The sequence below is a fragment of the Lathamus discolor genome, chromosome 5, assembly GCF_037157495.1.
Source record: "Lathamus discolor isolate bLatDis1 chromosome 5, bLatDis1.hap1, whole genome shotgun sequence".
Taxonomy (NCBI): domain Eukaryota; kingdom Metazoa; phylum Chordata; class Aves; order Psittaciformes; family Psittacidae; genus Lathamus; species Lathamus discolor.
Genome location: NC_088888.1, coordinates 6,169,247 through 6,187,086, shown reverse-complemented (window position 1 = coordinate 6,187,086; position 17,840 = coordinate 6,169,247). Strand labels below are relative to the sequence as shown.

At 38.8% G+C, this 17,840-nt stretch overlaps 1 protein-coding gene across 1 annotated transcript; it reads right to left on the bottom strand.

Annotated features, from left to right (window-relative positions):
* Positions 1–394: 394 nt before the first annotated feature.
* Positions 395–17,832, bottom strand: ABCG5 (ATP binding cassette subfamily G member 5). Its single transcript, XM_065679518.1, has 13 exons — positions 17,547–17,832; positions 16,757–16,878; positions 16,177–16,313; positions 15,861–15,959; positions 14,791–14,923; positions 13,280–13,419; positions 12,044–12,173; positions 9,116–9,329; positions 8,812–9,017; positions 7,756–7,894; positions 4,059–4,244; positions 2,319–2,431; positions 395–1,311 (listed from the first exon to the last, which is right to left on the bottom strand). Exons 1-13 carry the CDS (start codon positions 17,672–17,674, stop codon positions 1,115–1,117), a joined length of 1,944 nt encoding a protein of 647 aa, XP_065535590.1. The 5' UTR covers positions 17,675–17,832; the 3' UTR covers positions 395–1,114.
* Between the last annotated feature and the right edge of the window lie 8 nt (positions 17,833–17,840).

Here is a 17,840-nt window from a genome sequence, read left to right as displayed (position 1 = left end):
TCCTTTCCAACCCTAACTATTCTATGATTCTATGACTTTAGAAAAAAATCTTGACCTCAGGTGGAGAACTTGTGGTAAGTCGAGGTTTTAAAATTCTTACACTTACGAAGTGCATAATTTCAAATATATCAAATTAGACTAAGTATATTGTTATGGAATTTCAAGATACAAATATACGTACCTCCCCAAAGAAATCTGTAGCTGTCCCTCTGTCATAAATAATTTCTTCACTGAACATGAAAAGTCATTACAAAATTTAGGAATTTTGTTTGTTAGGCTTTCAATTTTGGGAGGTACTTAGATTTATTAAATGGATAAATTATGCTCCCTGGAATGTTAGTGAGCCCATGAGAAGAATATCCAAAGATGCAAACTACATCACTTCCAAGAACCGTAGTTAAATTGGCATTTTATTAACAAATACTTTTTTGCTTTAGCAATTCACAAAGTGCTTCCAGAACAAGATTAAGAGCTTGGTAATGAAAAGAAGGAACAGATATAAATAACTGTCTTCTCTTGATTTGCCATCATTTACAAGACAAAAACATGTTGGGTAAATTCTGTATTGCGTAGAGATCCTCTACTCATTGATTGTACAGTATGCATAAGATTAAAGTGGAGTGATTTCTTGATTCTGTCTTTACATGTGTTTTTTGTGCCCTTTCTACAAATCTAGCCGATGGTATCAAAAGAAAGCATAAGACTTAAGATACAATTCTAGAAACAAGATGTAGTAGCAGTTACACCCCTCTGCTTATTGGTAAGGGATAAAAACCACAATAGTGGGGAAGAAATTAGAGTACCATTGATACATTATTAAAAATTGACAGCAACAGTTAACTAAAATAAATTCAAAAAGTCCTTTAAAACAGGTAATAATGTTGATTATGGCGGATTTGGGAGTGGGGTGGGAATACCAATAGCAGGAAGACATTCACATTCTTAAGAGAACATTATTTTTCAAGATGGAAAACATCCAGTTAGAAACAAGCATGAGATTATATGTTTCTATATGTATAATCACTTAAATTACGCCTAAAATCTAACAATTTATGCCTTCAACCATAATCAAGTTGAAAGTGTTGCATTAGACACTGTTAGAACTAGTACTTTTTTATTGCCTGGCTGTAATTATGTCTCTTATTTTGAAGCTCAGAAGTGCTACAATGGCAAGTGCTGGTAGAAAAGCATAGAGTATTAGGAAATCACGTGTGAACTGGGACAGTGCACCAGGAAAGTTTTTTTCAATGAACTGAGTGCCTTGAGAGAAGGCACACAGAGGATTAAGTGTAATGGAACTGTCAGCTCCACCTGTTAAAAGAACAAAATAATATCTTTAGCAGGCAAATCAGTAAAATTAAAACTCAGACGTCAGTATCTAGCTCATATATTTAATATACCTACCCCTAATGCTATTTTAATAATGAACTCTACCCACAACAGTATTTCTCATCATTTTGGAATAAGAACAGGCAAGCCACATGTTTCTGCAGTTTATCTACGATATATTTTTTTAAAGGGAAAAATAAAGGGTCATTAGGAGTCTTCTGGTTTGTTCGTAACCAAAGATCTATGGTTTTTTCAGACATGTTGTCTGGAGAGACCTCAAGAAGTGAGTTGCCCAATGGGATAGACTTACAGTGCTCTTGTAATAAAGAGGGATGGGATGGATTGACGGAGAAGAAACATACAGCCTTGGATACCTGGTTGCAAAGCCCAAAATAGCTTGGGTAGGTCCAAAGCTGTAAGGTTTAACCTTATTGATGGATGTTAGCTACTGACCCTGCCAACCTGATTGATTCTCTCATTTTGCCAGTTGTCTTGCTCACAAGCAGAAAAGTATAGCCTGACAGATCTAAGCTTAATATATGTAGTGGTAACATTGGAACCAAAGCATCACTAGTATTAAGAGAAAACATCCGGTCAGGTGTTACCTGTAAGTGCTCCCTGCACTGATGTTTGATCTTATATTGTGCAATTCTATTGACCTTCTATTTGTCTAACACTGCTCTGATAAGCACCTAACAGGCTGCAAAGTTCACCCTCCAAAACACCCCTAAAGCTGTGGTAAAAGAACTGAGACGAGAAAAATGAAGAACTGAATGAGAAATGGTTGAGAAAAACGAATCAAGCTTTTGTCTTACTTGCTGGTATGACATTATAGTCTTTACTAATTAATAAGCTTTTCTTTTAACACCTCAGAAGTTATCTTTATCAAGATACTTGTACGTAGAAGGAAAATAAGCATCAACATCTCGTAAAATAATTTACAATGGAATAAAAGGCTGATTTTTTTTTTTTTTTTTATGAACACTTACCACATGTGAAGTTTAAGCCATAAAATTCATTGACTATGAGAATTTCACTGCTGTATTTTTGGAAGGTAAGATAACTGAGTATCTTAAAAGCTCTTGGCATATCTTCAATGGTCCTTGAAGAAACAGAGAATTTAAACTGTCTTTTGCTATATTCCAAGAGCCAATTCTACCCCCAATTAAAACAAACTAACTCTCATCTTTTTTTTGTAGCCTGTTACAAACACAGTTCTTGGCTGTACCTGGAAGGTTTTAAAACAAAGTTCATTTTAGTGCTAAATGAGGGGACAGCCATGAAGGCTGTCTCTGACTGTGGTACAGTGTCATAATGTTCAGCCATAACTTTATGGACAGTCACAAATAATCCTGTGAAGTAATTTGCTATTCACATTGCAGTGATAAAACTGAAAATAACAAGACACAATATAAACCTTAGTTACAAAAGTGTTGCTTCCAAAGTAAAAAACCACCTCCCCCCACTCCATCTTCAAAAACTATAAAAGACTGAATATCAGTTCATGGGAATAATAACAAAAGATCAAAAATGAAGCAAAAATAATAAAAACCAGTATGGAAATTTTGAAATAACATTATTCAACAGGACTGGACAATTTCTGCACCTAAAATAGAATCATCACAGCCTGGTTTGGGTTGGAAGGGACCTTAAAGCTCATTCAGTTCCAACCTCCTGCCACACGCAAGGACACCTTCAGCTAGACCAGGTTGCTCCAAGCCCCTGTGTCCAACCTGGCCTTGAACACTGCCAGGGATGGGGCAGCCACAGCTTCTCTGGGCAACCTGTGCCAGGGCCTCAGCACCCTCAAACACTGCAAGGCATAATTAAACAAATGAATAGAAAAACCCAGCAACTCAAGTTTCAATGCTATTTTTAACATTGTTCGTTGCCTATGAAGATTAATCAAAGAGATTCATATTATAATATTAATTAGCAATGTCTCTACTGTAAAATAAGTTTAGAAATCACTGTAATACTTTTAGAAAGTTATCATTAAGGGCATTAGACTATGGTAGCGGGAGTAACTTGTCACTTGTCATAATAACTTGTCACTGTAAATGTACATCTTCCTGAAATCAGGTAGGGACCAATTAATTAGCTATTAACCTAGTTTTATCTCTTAAGCAAGTATTAGCTGAGATCTGCTTTGAAGAGGCAAAGCAGCATCAACTTTGAGAAGACTCATGTGTTTTTCCTGAGGACGACCTGACAGCATCAATTGTTAGGTTTACTTACTTTTCATTGGAAAGATCACAAGTGATCAATTTTCAATTCATAATGTCGGCATAAGTAAAAAAGAAAATATCGTCTGAGCCAATAGGTACTAACACTTCAGTTTTAGCTTCAATTTATTTGCAAAAAGAGAAAAAATATTAACATTTATTTAGAATGTTATATATTTATATGTTTATATAACATACATATGTTATATACATATATATACATGTTATATAAATATATATGTATATATAACATATATATACATAAGTTATAATGAAAAATGTTAACCATTTATTAATATTTAAAGTTATTAAGTGTCTAGTTTGTGTGTGTAGTACAAAGTCTGAAGTGATTAAGTAGTTCTGCCCCTGAAGGATAACAGCTGCTCTGTCTTTCCATTGCTAATTGAGCATTATTGTGCTTCTGCAACATAGCCTGTCCATGAGACTCTTCTGCAGGTAGATTATTTTCACATTACACCATAATGAAATAAAACTTTTTCCTACCTTAGTAGTCCTGCTCCCACTGTCACACCTGCTGAATTAAGTAGCACCACTCCACTTTGGACTATGTTTGGGTTTTGAACCACACCAAGTACAGCAAGTGTTAGTAGTTCACCAATTATATGACATGCTAAGACAACAGCAAAGAAAATTCCAAATCTGGCAGCATCAGGATGCAACCCAATAATCCTGTATAAAAATGAGCAAATGAACATTTAAAAGCAGTGTTTGGGTACTAAACTTGGAAAGTAGCTTTTATTTCTGTTTGTATTTATTTATTCTTTTTTGCAATCACAGCTCATTAAGTGAACAGTTTATGCCTTAACCCTTAGTATATTGTTTGGACCCTTAACATAAAGGACATCCTCTTAATACCATAACAGATATATTAGGTTTTCTCCATCTATATTAAAGAGAGTTACATAAATACATACTTTGAAGTGGAAATCCGTGTAGTTTCATGGTAACCACCATGACTTATACAATCCCTTAAGCTAACATCCTCCTCCTTCTAAAGTCTACACAGTTATTTATGTAAGTCACATATTAAAGAATGTCTTTATGCAGATAATTAACAGATGGAATTTTGCTCTTCTGATACTGTGCATACAAATGTAAAACTAGATATACTCAATTAAATGCAAGGCTAATTGAACTCACCACCCATGTAATTCATCCAAATGCAATTTCCTCCATACTCCTACGCTTCTTAATACAACACGCTGTTCTGAGCTTTTCCTTAGCTAATTGAGGAAAAAAAGTCCCCCCAATCTGTACTAAAGATTAAAAAGTTAAGAAAGGCCAACAATTGATTGGCAAAGTTAATTCCGCCTTATCATGCATATTACAGATGACAAAACCTTTTATTACATGGTGACATGTTATTCTTTTTTGAAATACCTCACCCCAAAATTGCCTCAGACTGGGTACAGACTGCTTTGCTTAATGAACAAGCAGCTATTTACCATTTTATTTTCTTTTTCCCTATATATTTTATCTACCATATTTGAACATAATAAAAGTATTAATTTTCTCACAGGCTTTCCTGTAGTATTTTTAGTAACACCAGAATAACCTCTCTTAGAAGCGGGTGGTTGAGCACTGACTCTTCAAGTATTGAACATAGAACAAACTAACAGGTATTTAACAAACAGCCTTTAATCACAGACCAGTGCAGAAGAAACAACTTTGCAAAGTCCTGGCATAAAAGTATCACCTCCTCTGAAGTGCTGTGATACTTTCACAGCTATGTAAATACAAACTAGTAAATCTGGGGTAGGAATAAAAAGAGACAAAAGCCTAAAAGAGAAAAAAGCCAAACCAAACTAAACCAAAAAAAAACCTCAAAGAGAGAATATTACAGCAATAGAACAGTAGAATGATGAAACTGTTACAACATTTCCCAGAGGAGTCTTTAGCTAGGAAAATCTGCCAAAGAGTACATTTACTTGAGTGTAAAACTGGCTGTATTTGTTCTTGGCCAGATCTGCCTTGTGCTTGATCAGGTAAGACTTAGGGTCTGTCTGACCCTAGCTGTCTAACCCTACAAATACAAATGCTGAGAGAGGAGCTTCTAAGAACACATAGGAGATTCCATCCAGGAAACTTTAGTCCTGCACAGATACAATCTTCAAAGTTTCATATAGAAACTGTACACCCTATGAAGTCTAAGGGCACTATGAAATCACTCTGACACATCACTGGTGGCTTCCACAACCACAAGGTAACAAAGATATGCAGAGGCTAAGATAGAATGGTTTGTGTTGGAAGGGACAGTAAAGATCATATAACTCCAACCTTCCTGCCATGGTCAAGGACATCTTCCACCAGAACAGGTTACTCCAAGCCCTGTCCAACCTGGCCTTGAATGCTGAGAGGGATGGTGCAGACACAGCTTCTCTGGGCAACCTGTGCCACTGCCTCACCACCTACACAGCGAAGAAATATCTGTAAATTTTATTCATTAACCAGAACCACACTCTTTATTGCTGATTGTGTTTGAAGCTACCAGAGCACAAGGGCAAAGTCTCTACCCTCACACATTTCCTGTTTAAGGAGTGAGTGTGACAAGCAGTGGCTTGTGATAGGAGCTCCACAAATCTTCCACTTTGAAGCGGAGAAGGTGCTTTACAAATGGCTGCCTTCTCAGCAGCCAGCTATCTAGCGGGCAGATAGAAGGGCTCTGTGAGCGGAGGGCATCCCCTCTGTGCACTTACTGGGAGGAGGACTAGCTTTTTGCTTGTCTGTGCAAAAGGACTTCTTAGGGAGCACTGCCTGAAGCAGGCAGTACTAACTGCTTTCAGGAATAAAATCCCAGGTAACTAAGGGGACAAAGAGAAAGATGGCCTTTCTTGAACAAAGCTGCTACTTTTAAAATCAGCACCAAACTACAAAAAAACAACCCACGCGCAGAAGTCCTCATGTCTGGAGGAGCAGAAATCGCCCTCTCAGAGTTTTTGCCATCTAGGAGCTGACAGTTACTGAGATCCCTAATGGAAAGAATTAGGCAAATGCTGAGCACTTCACCACATTACCTACTACAGGTCTGGAGGAAGGAAAAAAGGTTACCATTTTTCCTGAGGTTTTCCTAGGTGAGAAAACAGCTATTGAGAGATTCCCATGGCAGACTAACTCCCTATGCAGAAGTTCTTGCTCTGCAGTCCAAGCGATTTGGTGCAGTTTTACTTCATCAATTTTCAGACTGCCGAAGTGCATCTTGTTGAAGAGTAAGAGCACTAACATGCACAGCTACAGCCGAATAGCTCCTGCACTTCATCTCTTTTACAAGGGTCTACCCACTTACAATTTCTCAAAGCTAACTGGAGAACATGCATCCAACAAACCAAGCCTACTGTTCCTTTGTACACATTTTGCTATAGACTGCCACCTGATTGCAGCTTTACTGCCAACTGTCATATGAAAACAAACATTAACTTTAGTGCACTACACTCCTTTCATAATTTGGAAAACAAGCAAACAAAACAAAACAGAAAAAGATTGAAAGACAGAAATTCCTTATTTCTTTTCTATTAGCTTATATATGCAGGCACAGAGTCTATTAAGTTTGGCTTAAGGAAGTAGAAGGCGAGAAATCAATGGGACAGAATGAAGAAGAGCAGACATGTATGACAGACAAGGCAATGATCAGATGAAATACTTCATGACCCCATTCAGAAGTACTACTTCACAATGATGCAAGCAAATGAATATACTGGGGCTGGGAGGAAAGCAAGTTTTACAACCAAACACTTTCTCTCACTATCAGAAATCTACTTTAGTGCCTTTCTCTGAAGAGTGGAAGAGAAGGGTCTAGATCTCATCACTTCCATATGCTATAGCTAAACCCTAAAACTCTCAGGAAATATACATCTTTGTTACTTCCCCCCCCCCCATTTCCTACTTTTCAAAAATGTAATGTAAAATGACACTTTCTGCTTTTGATATGACACAAGAATGATAAATGCCCCAGCCCCATTAAAACCTCCCAAGTTACCTAGAGAACTGGTAACTTACTCAGAAAGTGTTTTAACACTGCCTGAAAGAGAAAGGCTAAAATTGCGTCATCTTTCCTTAAGCTTGCTCTGTAATCATTCAGAGAGACAAGAGTAGGAAGCCATGCCAGGAGGCTTGTTGCTGACATAGGAATTTAAACTGGTAACAAAAAGAAAATAACAATCCAGTGGATGGCCCAAGTGCTTACCAGTAAATAAAGATGCAGAAAATTGCCACGCTGATGACACTGAAGGGCAAGAAATGTACTATATAAGCTAAAAGCATTTGCCACTTCTTGTACAAGCCGTCTTTACTTTCCTGGTCACTGATAGCACGTAAAGGTGGGACTGCAATAAATATAGAAGAAATAAATTAAATCACCATTGAATAAAGAGATCAAGACTTGTTGCTATCAAAAAAGACCTGGAGCACAGAGACAACTTTAAGAATCTATCAGAAGCATTCAGTCTAAACCAGTTTGATCATGTTTCCCCCCCCCACTATAAATGCAACAAATGCTCCCCACAGATTGCAAAAGTTGGTAAGTTTAATGAAAGAGTCCTATCCAGGCAGCATGCAGGAGAGGCTTCTCTTTTGGCAGATATAAATTAAAGGCCTGGAAAAACTGCCATTACTGGATCATTTCTTGTGGTGTTCTGATCTCAAGGTGATGACAGGGGTACATGTTACCTACATGAGCATAACAGTGTTTAGGACTGTAAATAGAAGCTACTGTTGGTCTTAGTATGGCAGAGAAGAGAGCTGTAAGAGAAACACATTCTAAGACAAGTTTAATCATTACATAATACTGTTAAGTCTAATTATGCTTTATTGTTGTCAAAGGAGGTTTATAATTTTATCTTTTTCATGTCTTTTGTTTCGCTCTCATTTAAGATGTTAACCTCAGACTTAGATCTTGTCCTGCCTTTATCACACTACACGCAGGCAAGTAAGGGCTCTTGCACAGTTCAGCATAAAGCCTCCATATACAGGCCAGCTGTAAAAAGGAGAGGAAGAAATTGAGGTGTATTCCGTCATTAAGTGCAGTAGGCCTGGAGCCCCTCTGATTAGTTGTCTTGTCTTTTTCTGTGGTGTGATGCTTCCTGCTGCTTTGCCTTCGAATTTCATGCCTCTGTATCAGCTCTGACATTAACCAAAACTGTTTAGATCCTTTAAATTATTATCTTCAAAAAATACTTTTTCCTATTTATAAAGTAGTGGCAGTAATACTTGCTGCTGCACATAATACAGAAGTGAAACTCACAAAGGACAGCGCTGTTGAGCATCCCTGTGTAGGGGGGGGCACTCACGCACTGGTAGACCAACCCCACACGGTCCTGCAGAGCTCCTTTTTCCAGATCATTCCTTAGTCTAAGAAGGAAAAATGCTACAAACAAGCCAAATAGCAGATTCTGGAGGAGACGCATGATGATGCCCATCTTATCTCTGGAGAAGTTTCTTGTTATCCTCCTGATAATGAAACAAAACAATAACACCACCAAAAGATTGGTGAGAAAGAAAAAAAGATTTTTCTTTTCTAAAAAAAAAGGAAAGAAAAAGATTCTTACCGTACAAGAATCCACAACTGGAAAAAGGCATTGGGTGAGTCTTTGTTTTTGAATGGAATTGGTGTCAGCTCTTTCATACTCTTTGTTCTTTCAATGGTTGCCAGTACTTTGCTAAAGATCTCCGAGTTTTTGTAGGCTGATACAATTACCTGAACCCTACTGTAGGTTTCAAGTTCACGTTCCTTGCTTCGGGTGTCCACAGATGTCAGATCCACTGTAAATTTGGGAAGTGTTTAGAATCATAGAATCGAGGCTGGAAAAGATTTTTAAGATCATCCAGTCCAACTGTCACCCCAGGACCACCAAGTCCACCACTAAACCATGTCGCTGAGGGCCTCATCTACATGGGTGATCCCACCATGTCCCTGGACACCCTGTTCCAACAGCTGACCACCCTTTCAGTGAAAAAAATTTTCCTAATATCCAATCTAAACTTCCCCTGGCACAGCTTGAGACCATGACTTCTTGTCCTATCACTTGTTACTTGGGAGGAGAGACCAGCTGCCTCCTGGCTCCATCCTCCTTTCAGGTAGTTGTTGCACTTGTATACACATCATTTTCCAGTCATATCTCTTTCTCCAACTCGCAGCTAACTTTTCCTTTTCTCTTTCCTCAAATCTGCAAAGAAGGAAAGGTCTATGGAAGTATTCAAGGTTTCTTTTACTCCTCCTTTCCATTAGAAGCAACATGAATGAGTAACTGTGCAGCCACAAGATATCTCTGTGTTTTGTGGCCTCTGTAGGACCCTGAAGCTGAAGTCCTTTACCTGGAAACGCAAGGATCAAATGGCGTGGTCAGACTTTGAGTATTCTCCTTGCACAGCATAGCGCCATGCCACTGGTGAAGCACTACTGCTGCCAAGAGCAAGACAGAGCACCAGCTGAAGATGAACACTGATAGGGAGGAAGAGTTGACTTTCTGGTCATGTATTTCTCACTTTTTCAGGCAAAGACTCAGACATGGCTCCCTGATTCCCTTTGTCTTCTACCTACTCCTCCATAACCCCATAACAGCGGAGCTTTATTTTTCAGTCAGAGATCATGCTGCACAGACATTGCTCTTCTCTACTTGAGCTGTTACTGCATTATTGTACTTGGGTTTCACCCTTCTCCTTCTCAGACATACTTCTGTTTTAATGTGAAGTTAAAGGGTGTTCAGCGGGCCAAATTCCTCTAGCAGGCTCAGCCCAAGCTGAAGAAAGTATTACTTACTGCCATGCAACTTATGAAGAGGTAACTACTTCACATAGTTAATGTTCCTTTCTAATAAATCCACCTATACCTATTCCTGACACCAGCAATTCTTTTATTAGCAGACGGGAACCTGGTGTGTGCTATTTGTACAAGTCACCCATATTCAGCTATAGTGCTGAAATGCATTAGAAATTTCCCTTTTCCCTAAAAGCAATGAATTATATAGGGTTTCAAAAACTAGACTGTTGTTCTCAGGAATTTTTTTCATTCTTGCAAATGTTTACATTACTCTTCTACATTTGATAAGGCATCTTCATCAGTTATTTATTCCTCAGTTTTACAGCGCTATGCTCAACTTCAAAATATGTCTTGAACAAGAGAAGAGGAGGCCATGCCCAAGATTCTTAATGCATCCTCAAAATCTGAATTAGACTTATGAATACTTCCCTGGTGTTCTGAAAGCTGGAATTCAGCATAATTGTCTTTAATGATAAAAAGAATCCAAAATTAAGTCTTCACTTTTGTAAATATGAATATCTGAAATGCAGACACTTTTTAAAACTTGGCCAGTGTGACTTGTTGAAAGTCATGCAGGAAATAAATGGCAACCATGTCTGTTCTAACAAACTGATAACACCAACTAGTCGCTAGATCGAATAGCTAATGCCTACATGCAGTTGTACTTTTTTAATAAACACATAACTTTTCAATAATGTAAGCTTCACTCAATATGTAGGCTCTATTTTACTCTGCTGCTGGTGCAAAATGGTATCAGGATCTGTCCTTTCATTCACATCATTAAATCACACGAAAAATATAAACTACCAATTTTCCAAAGACTAAATATTCTGATGATTCTTTGCTCTAAACTGTATTTTTTCCTTTTCTTGTCACATTCAAAGGTTGACACTTAAAGAATGCAGTACTCTCTTTACCAAGCCTTTTTAAAAGTGGGTCTAAATCTCAGCTCATCTATGCTTTTCAAGACTATTCAAATTCATGAAAGCAAAATTATCCTCACTGTCACACTAGTATTTTCAGCTTCATCCCATTCCAGCTTCATGTCAACAACCATCCTCTCTTCTCTCTGAGTTTTGGATGCCACCTAGACAATAGGAAAACACTGCCTCCTCTGAATACAGCTTTTTGGATTGGTCAGATTCCTTAGTTAATGCCTAGCTAGTCTCCTTAAAAATCAGCTTACATACTAGATTTAAAAAAAAGATATATACATGTATGTATGCACACATATATGCATATGCACATGCACATTCTCTTCATACATATATTTGCAGGGATCAGTCATCCCATATTTATTCTACATCCTTCCCCAGGAAACAACTGCTTCCAGCTGCTTAGCATCTCTGAGTATGTAAGAGCATAGGACTTTCCACATTTTTGGGATCAATTTGATTTTCCTACATCCAGTGGACAGCCATAAGAAGAAGCCATCAGGAATCTGCAGGTTACATGAAGCTGAGGTTCCTTTTTTATTAGTAGCTTATTCCTTTCTGCTGTGTTTCAGACCTACTGCAAACTTGTGCTGGTTTATGGAATCAGTGGAAGTTACATGGGCTGAGCCCCTTCTCTGAGCTGAAAATGATTACACAGTTGGAGAAGAATTCAAATTCAACACATTTCTATCTATATAAATATAATTAAATATGGTGAAGAAAACAACTTGTTTGTTTAAAGGGAACCTTTTTTTTTACCGAAACAACTAAGGCAAACTTACCATAGAAGTCAAAAGGATTTGATTGCTCAGGACAAGAATAGCCACAGTCACTAAAAAATGTGATCATTTCCATAGGGTTCCCACAGAAAACCATTTCTCCAAAGCTCATGATGGCTATTTTGTCAAATAACTGCAGGAGGGCATATGAACATATTAGCAATACATATTGAGGAGAAGTGTATTAATTCTGAAGTACAGCTACTGTCTTGGTAATAAAAATGCTTTGACAGGAAAAATAATTTTGACACATTCAAACTTCCTTACTATATTTCTCTCAAAGGAAGTTTACCCTTCCTTTCACTCCTCTTAGTGGTTATGCAAGATGACACATCTTAAAGCTCTTTAAACTAGTAGTTCTCAAAACTGTCAGGGACGGCAACATACAGAGGTAATCCACAAATGGGAATGGGAGCTGTGGCCTTCTGGCTTCACTTCTAATGCACCTTCACTTACTGACTGACCTCTTTCAGTGCTTAATAGCCCCAGACTGTAAAATCCCCAAATTGTTGGAAGATTATCCTTAAGTGCTTATGGACTTTAACAGCCCTGCTCTCTGGGTGAATATTTGCCAGGGCAGGGTTCCCAACAGCTATGGACAATCCATATTCCCAAGGCACCAGGACTGCTTTCAGTCCAGAAAAGCACTCTCACTCTCCTCTGGCTTCTTGACCACTTAAGCTCAATTCAGTCATAGGGAAGAGGTGCCTTGCATTCAATGTGCTGGGTCGTGGATGTGTCAGAAGAGCAAAGTGCAAAACAGTAATAGGAAGGGAGAGGTGCTTTCCTCACCACAAGCCCTGAAAGGCAGACCTGCCCCATCATGTGCCCAAGGTGTAACCACATCACCTGACACAAAGAGGAAAAAAGATAATTATTTTTCCCCAACTCATGTCTTTATCTGTCTCAAGTTGTAATTGTTACTGAAATGTGAATATTTAAAGATAAATAAAGTTCTAGTTTTTACAGTGCACACACAACTGGAGGATTTGCATGACTTCTCCCAGTTGTTTGGGCAGCTGGGTAACACAAAGCTTAGGCAGTCAGTGTGCATACTATTTTCACAGGGCAATATGTTACCCCAAGTGCCCTGTGACAGGCAGAAGGCCAGAGCTATAAAGTTTCAAGACAAGCCTGTGTTTATACGGGGGAAAGGAAGAGAGCCTTTGAAGGCAACTATACTGCATATTGCACTTTTATCCTGAATACAAAAGCAAATAGTAAGTAGGTATCACTTACCCTGAAGAGTTCTGAGCGTGGCTGGTGAATTGTAATAATCACTATCCTGCCCCTGTGTGCAAGCTCCGAGAGAAGGGAGACAATCTGCTTTGCTGTTAGGCAGTCCAGCCCTGTTGTTGGCTCATCAAGAAGCATGATCTCTGTGAAATGAGAAGGAATAGCATTAAAACTCAGATAAATGGGGAGCAAATGTTATAGCTTCTGCCTTTGAAGCTAATTTGGCAAATAATATAGAAATTACTTTATATGTGAAGTTCCACGTGTAAAGCAGAGTATGTCTAGATATTGCCATGATGTGATCTCTAGGTTTTAGTTAGCTTCAGTGGTTCAGTTTCAATGATGAGTAATAAGGACATAAAGAAACTACTGCAGAATCAGAGCATAATGATTTTTTTCTAAGTTCGGATGAAATCTGAAAATTATCAAACTAGTTTGATGTATACATCTGCTTCTAAGAACAATAATGACAAATTTCACATGTATACAAATGTAAATATAACTGATAAAATTGCCCAGAATCTATAATCTGAATTAAATCTTTATATACACACAGAATTTGTTATGAACAAACTAATAGTTGTTAAAACACAGCATATGTAATTCCATAAATGGGGGGGGGGGGGGGGGGTTGGTACTGCATTTTCTTTGTGCTTTTATTGCACATGGAAATGGAAAAGTTACACTCAAATCCATTATTTTTACATAGATGAGACATGACACAGAAGAAGACAGTTCAACCTTGATCAGGATAACGAGGGAGAAGTGCTTTCTCTCTATTTACAGAGAATTACTGTAGTGTTTACAATAGGGTTTAGTGAGCTTCCTGAGCAATAACTAGTCCCAGTGAACTCTCTAAGAGTTTCCAGTAGCAGTAATAAACCTCACTTTGCTACTTAAATGCTACTTCCTGCCTAGTATGCAGTCCTAGCACATCTGCAGCAATATGAGGACTCCAGAATCCAATAAATGCATGCTATACATTCACTCCATAAGATTTTGGCACACTTAAGAAACCATTTCAAAACTGAGAAAAATTTCTGTCCTATTTCCCATGGCTAATTCTTCTAGTTACTTTGATTTTCATTAATTTTTATTTTGTTTTTGGATCTGGCACTCAAACATAAATGACTTAAGGGCAGCTACTCTACTAAAAGGCTCAGTGCTTGCTTATTTATAGCTCTAATGCACTCAAAACCTATAAAATAATGGGCCACAACCAACACTTCATACACGGGAAGGGTGAGCCCAGAAAGACTTGAAATGGATAAATGCAAATCTAAATCTATGTTTAGTCCCTAAGATTTTGAGATAGTCTACTTTCCAAGATCAACTAACAGATTAATGGCAAACTTCAGTTCCTGCTCATCCTTTTCTGTCACTACTAGACTAGCTTTTGCTGAATTACAGAATATAAATGCCTTTGTATGTTAAAGTGGTTTATGGAGACCCGTGGTAGGAGCACAAGGTGACACTGCTTTGTTCTACTTTGAAAATCTATGCATGGTACTTACTGGGATCTTGTAATAGCTGGGCTCCAATTGAAACAAGACGCCTCTCACCCCCTGAAATTCCTACAAAATTACGGCTTCCAATTATTTTGTCAGCAATGTGGCTGAGACTCACCTCAGCCATAACTGTATCTACCTGAAAAATAATTACAATTTAGAAAGACTAAACACAGTCCAGCTCAGATACCTGTGTGCAAAATGAAAAAATGAAAGAAAAAGACACAATTTTAAGCTATGGTTTTCTCAGTATGCTGTTTGCATCCATTCTATTTGGAAGATATTCATTATTTTTAGTATGTTATTTCAATTACTTTTTATTTTCATGTATACTGAAATGAGTACAGTTTTAGCTTCAGTTGACATTAAGAGATTAAAAGGTGGGACTAGAAGTTAAGGTATGAAGAATAATGTGCTGGTCTGGTTTAAAAAATAAGGGAGCAGAAAGCACATCAATTCTGGGGAAGTACAAAATACTGAGTGGAAGATAGGTGAAAAGAGAAGACAGAAAGCAAGAGCCTTTGGTCAGGAATATCGAATTTTTATTCTCAACAGAGGCCAAAAAGAGTCCTTTAATAGATCTGGAACACACCTATTTTATCAGGAAAGTAGCTTGAATGTGGCTTATTAGACCAGCTTTCTGGAGCTGCTCTGGTTAGTGGAAGACAGCCTACAAGAGCCAGGGTAGTGTCAAAGTCACCTCAGCTGCCCATGAAACTTGCCAGCACGCATAGCCCTAAACACCCCAGAGAACTGTGTTTCTCAGCTGGAAAAGGGGAACTGACCTCGATGCCAACAGCAGCATCTGTAATAGTAACTGCCTCAGCCCTGGGGAAAATAGTTTTGTCCCAACACAATAGTGATTCCCCAGGACATCAGCACAAGCCCTTTGCAGAGCAGGGAGCATCAGAGAGCTTGTGTCCTACTCCTCAGCAGGAGGATTTCTCCTCATTTGCAGAATGAGGATTACAAAACCTTGTAAATGTAAAACACAGCCATGGATGGAAAGTGCTGCTGGTGAAAGCATTACATGACATCATGTCTGCCTTTCTGGTGGAAGATGATAAAATACAGACCTTCTTTCTGATTAAGTTGTCGGAGCATGTCTGAAGAGTTAGTAAAGCAGTGTAGGTTAGAGTCTCTCGTATGGTGAGGAAGCTTAACAAAGTGTCACTCTGAAAAAAAAGGGTGAAGAGGAAGAAGCAGTTAATCCTGTAGTAATTAAGATCTTGCCCCTTCTTGCACAACCTTCATTCATTCATACATTTTGTTAACTGCTTTGTAAATTGACTGGTAAAATCACAGTCAGTTTACATTACTCCATTGCATTAGCAACTTTACTTTTTTAAAATTAAAGGAAGCACAGCACACAAGTAAAATGCAGAAATCAACCTGTGGCACATAAGACAAGCAATCTTTAAACTGTTCCTTCTTCAGCTGACACCCATTCAAGTACACATCGCCAAATAAATTGTCTTTATGTCCCAGTCTTCCTGATATGGCATCCAGAAGTGTTGTTTTTCCAGATCCTTTAAAACAAAAGGAATTAATCATGTGGTGAAATGAATTATATGACTTCATGAGCAGTATCCTCAATTGGATGGAGACGTATGAAAAGAAGAAAGTACTTTTTTTTCCCAACAACATTAAAATAATAAGTCCTGAGAATGCAGCTACTTAAAAGGAATTAAATTGAAAACATAGAATGTGTGCAAACTGGCATTTAATTCATACAAATTCACACTTCTTAGTTAAACACTGGGGTTTAGAAGTAACATTATCTCTTAATGAAGTCATAGTTAGATAGTTAGTTAGATGACAGAAGATTGAACTCTGAAAACCAAGTACCACAGAAATTAAAAACAGCTGCAATATCATTATTTAAAACACAGACCTCAGTCACACTCATACCACTGTGGAAGCCACCGGTGTTAGTTTCAATCTTATTTCTCTAAGTACTGGAAAAACTTACCTGAATTTCCTAAAATCCCCATAATCTGGCCACTCTCTACGTGAAATGAAACATCCTTAAGTATTTGCCGGGTCCATTTTTTACGATATAAAGAAACATTCCACCATGGGCCAATGCGTTCTCTTGGAAGACAAACATTTAAAAAAAATTAAATAGAGGAAACTTAAAAAATTTGCATACAGTAAGTGAATGCTTTATAGCTACTTGCATGTGGGACGGGAGCCTGAAGGTGTTTTAAAATATTGGGAGGGGGGAAAGGGGGAAATACCTTTCCCCCCTCACTCCCCTAGGCTTTAACATTTTAACTTCAGCATTTTCTGGAAGATAAAATGAAGTCTGAGCAGATTTTTCGAACTGACAGCTGTGATGCTTTCAGTCTACAACAAAAGGGGAAACTTTAACTGAGGCTTTACTTGTTGCCGATGCTTGCCAGCTATTAATCCACCTGTTTTCTTATGGCCTCACATTAGCTGTCTGGCAACCGTAAGAAAGGCAGTGGGAAGGAGCACAACCTTTGGAAATCTCTAAAGCATCTCCTTCAGAGACATGTGAAGAAGAACTGGTGAACCCTCTGGAGAACAGACTAGCTCTGCTTCCCTCAATCCAGGCACTCAAAGCCTGTGGTGGGCAGCCCAGCACCAAGAAGAGGGCTACCTTCGCAGCATCCCTCCTTTACTGGGCTGAAGCTAAATCCATGGCCCACTGGTCCCAGCCCCTCTCCCCTCAGTCCCTGTGGTCGGAGCAGCACCTGGCAGGTAGGGGCTCACCATGTGGCCCTCCCCAGCCCTACCTGACGGTGTAGGAGATGCCCTGCACACTGATGCTGTTGGAGGGCTGCACCACGGCCTTCACCCTGTCTGTCTGCCCATCGCTGTCGCTCCTCTCCAGGGTGGGAGACATTCTGCCCGACATCGACATCTTCCAGTGCTGGGGCCCCGTAGGCTCCCTTCCTCACGCTGCTGGCCAGGTGCCTGACACTGCCACCACCATGCCTCCCGCAGAACCAGGCAGGGGCAGCTCACCGCTGTCTCCAGGTCAGAGCAGGTCGCTGGCCCCGGTGCTTGTCACCCGGGAAAGTGCCTAA

Coding starts and splice junctions, on each gene's coding strand:
- ABCG5 (XM_065679518.1), bottom strand. CDS start 17,674: ATGTCGATGTCGGGCAGAATGTCTCCCACCCTGGAGAGGAGCGACAGC. Junction 16,879..17,546: donor GGCATCTCCTACACCGTCAG/GTAGGGCTGGGG, acceptor TTGTCTTCCAAG/AGAACGCATTGGCCCATGGT. Junction 1,312..2,318: donor TGGCTTAAACTTCACATGTG/GTAAGTGTTCAT, acceptor TTCTTTTAACAG/GTGGAGCTGACAGTTCCATT.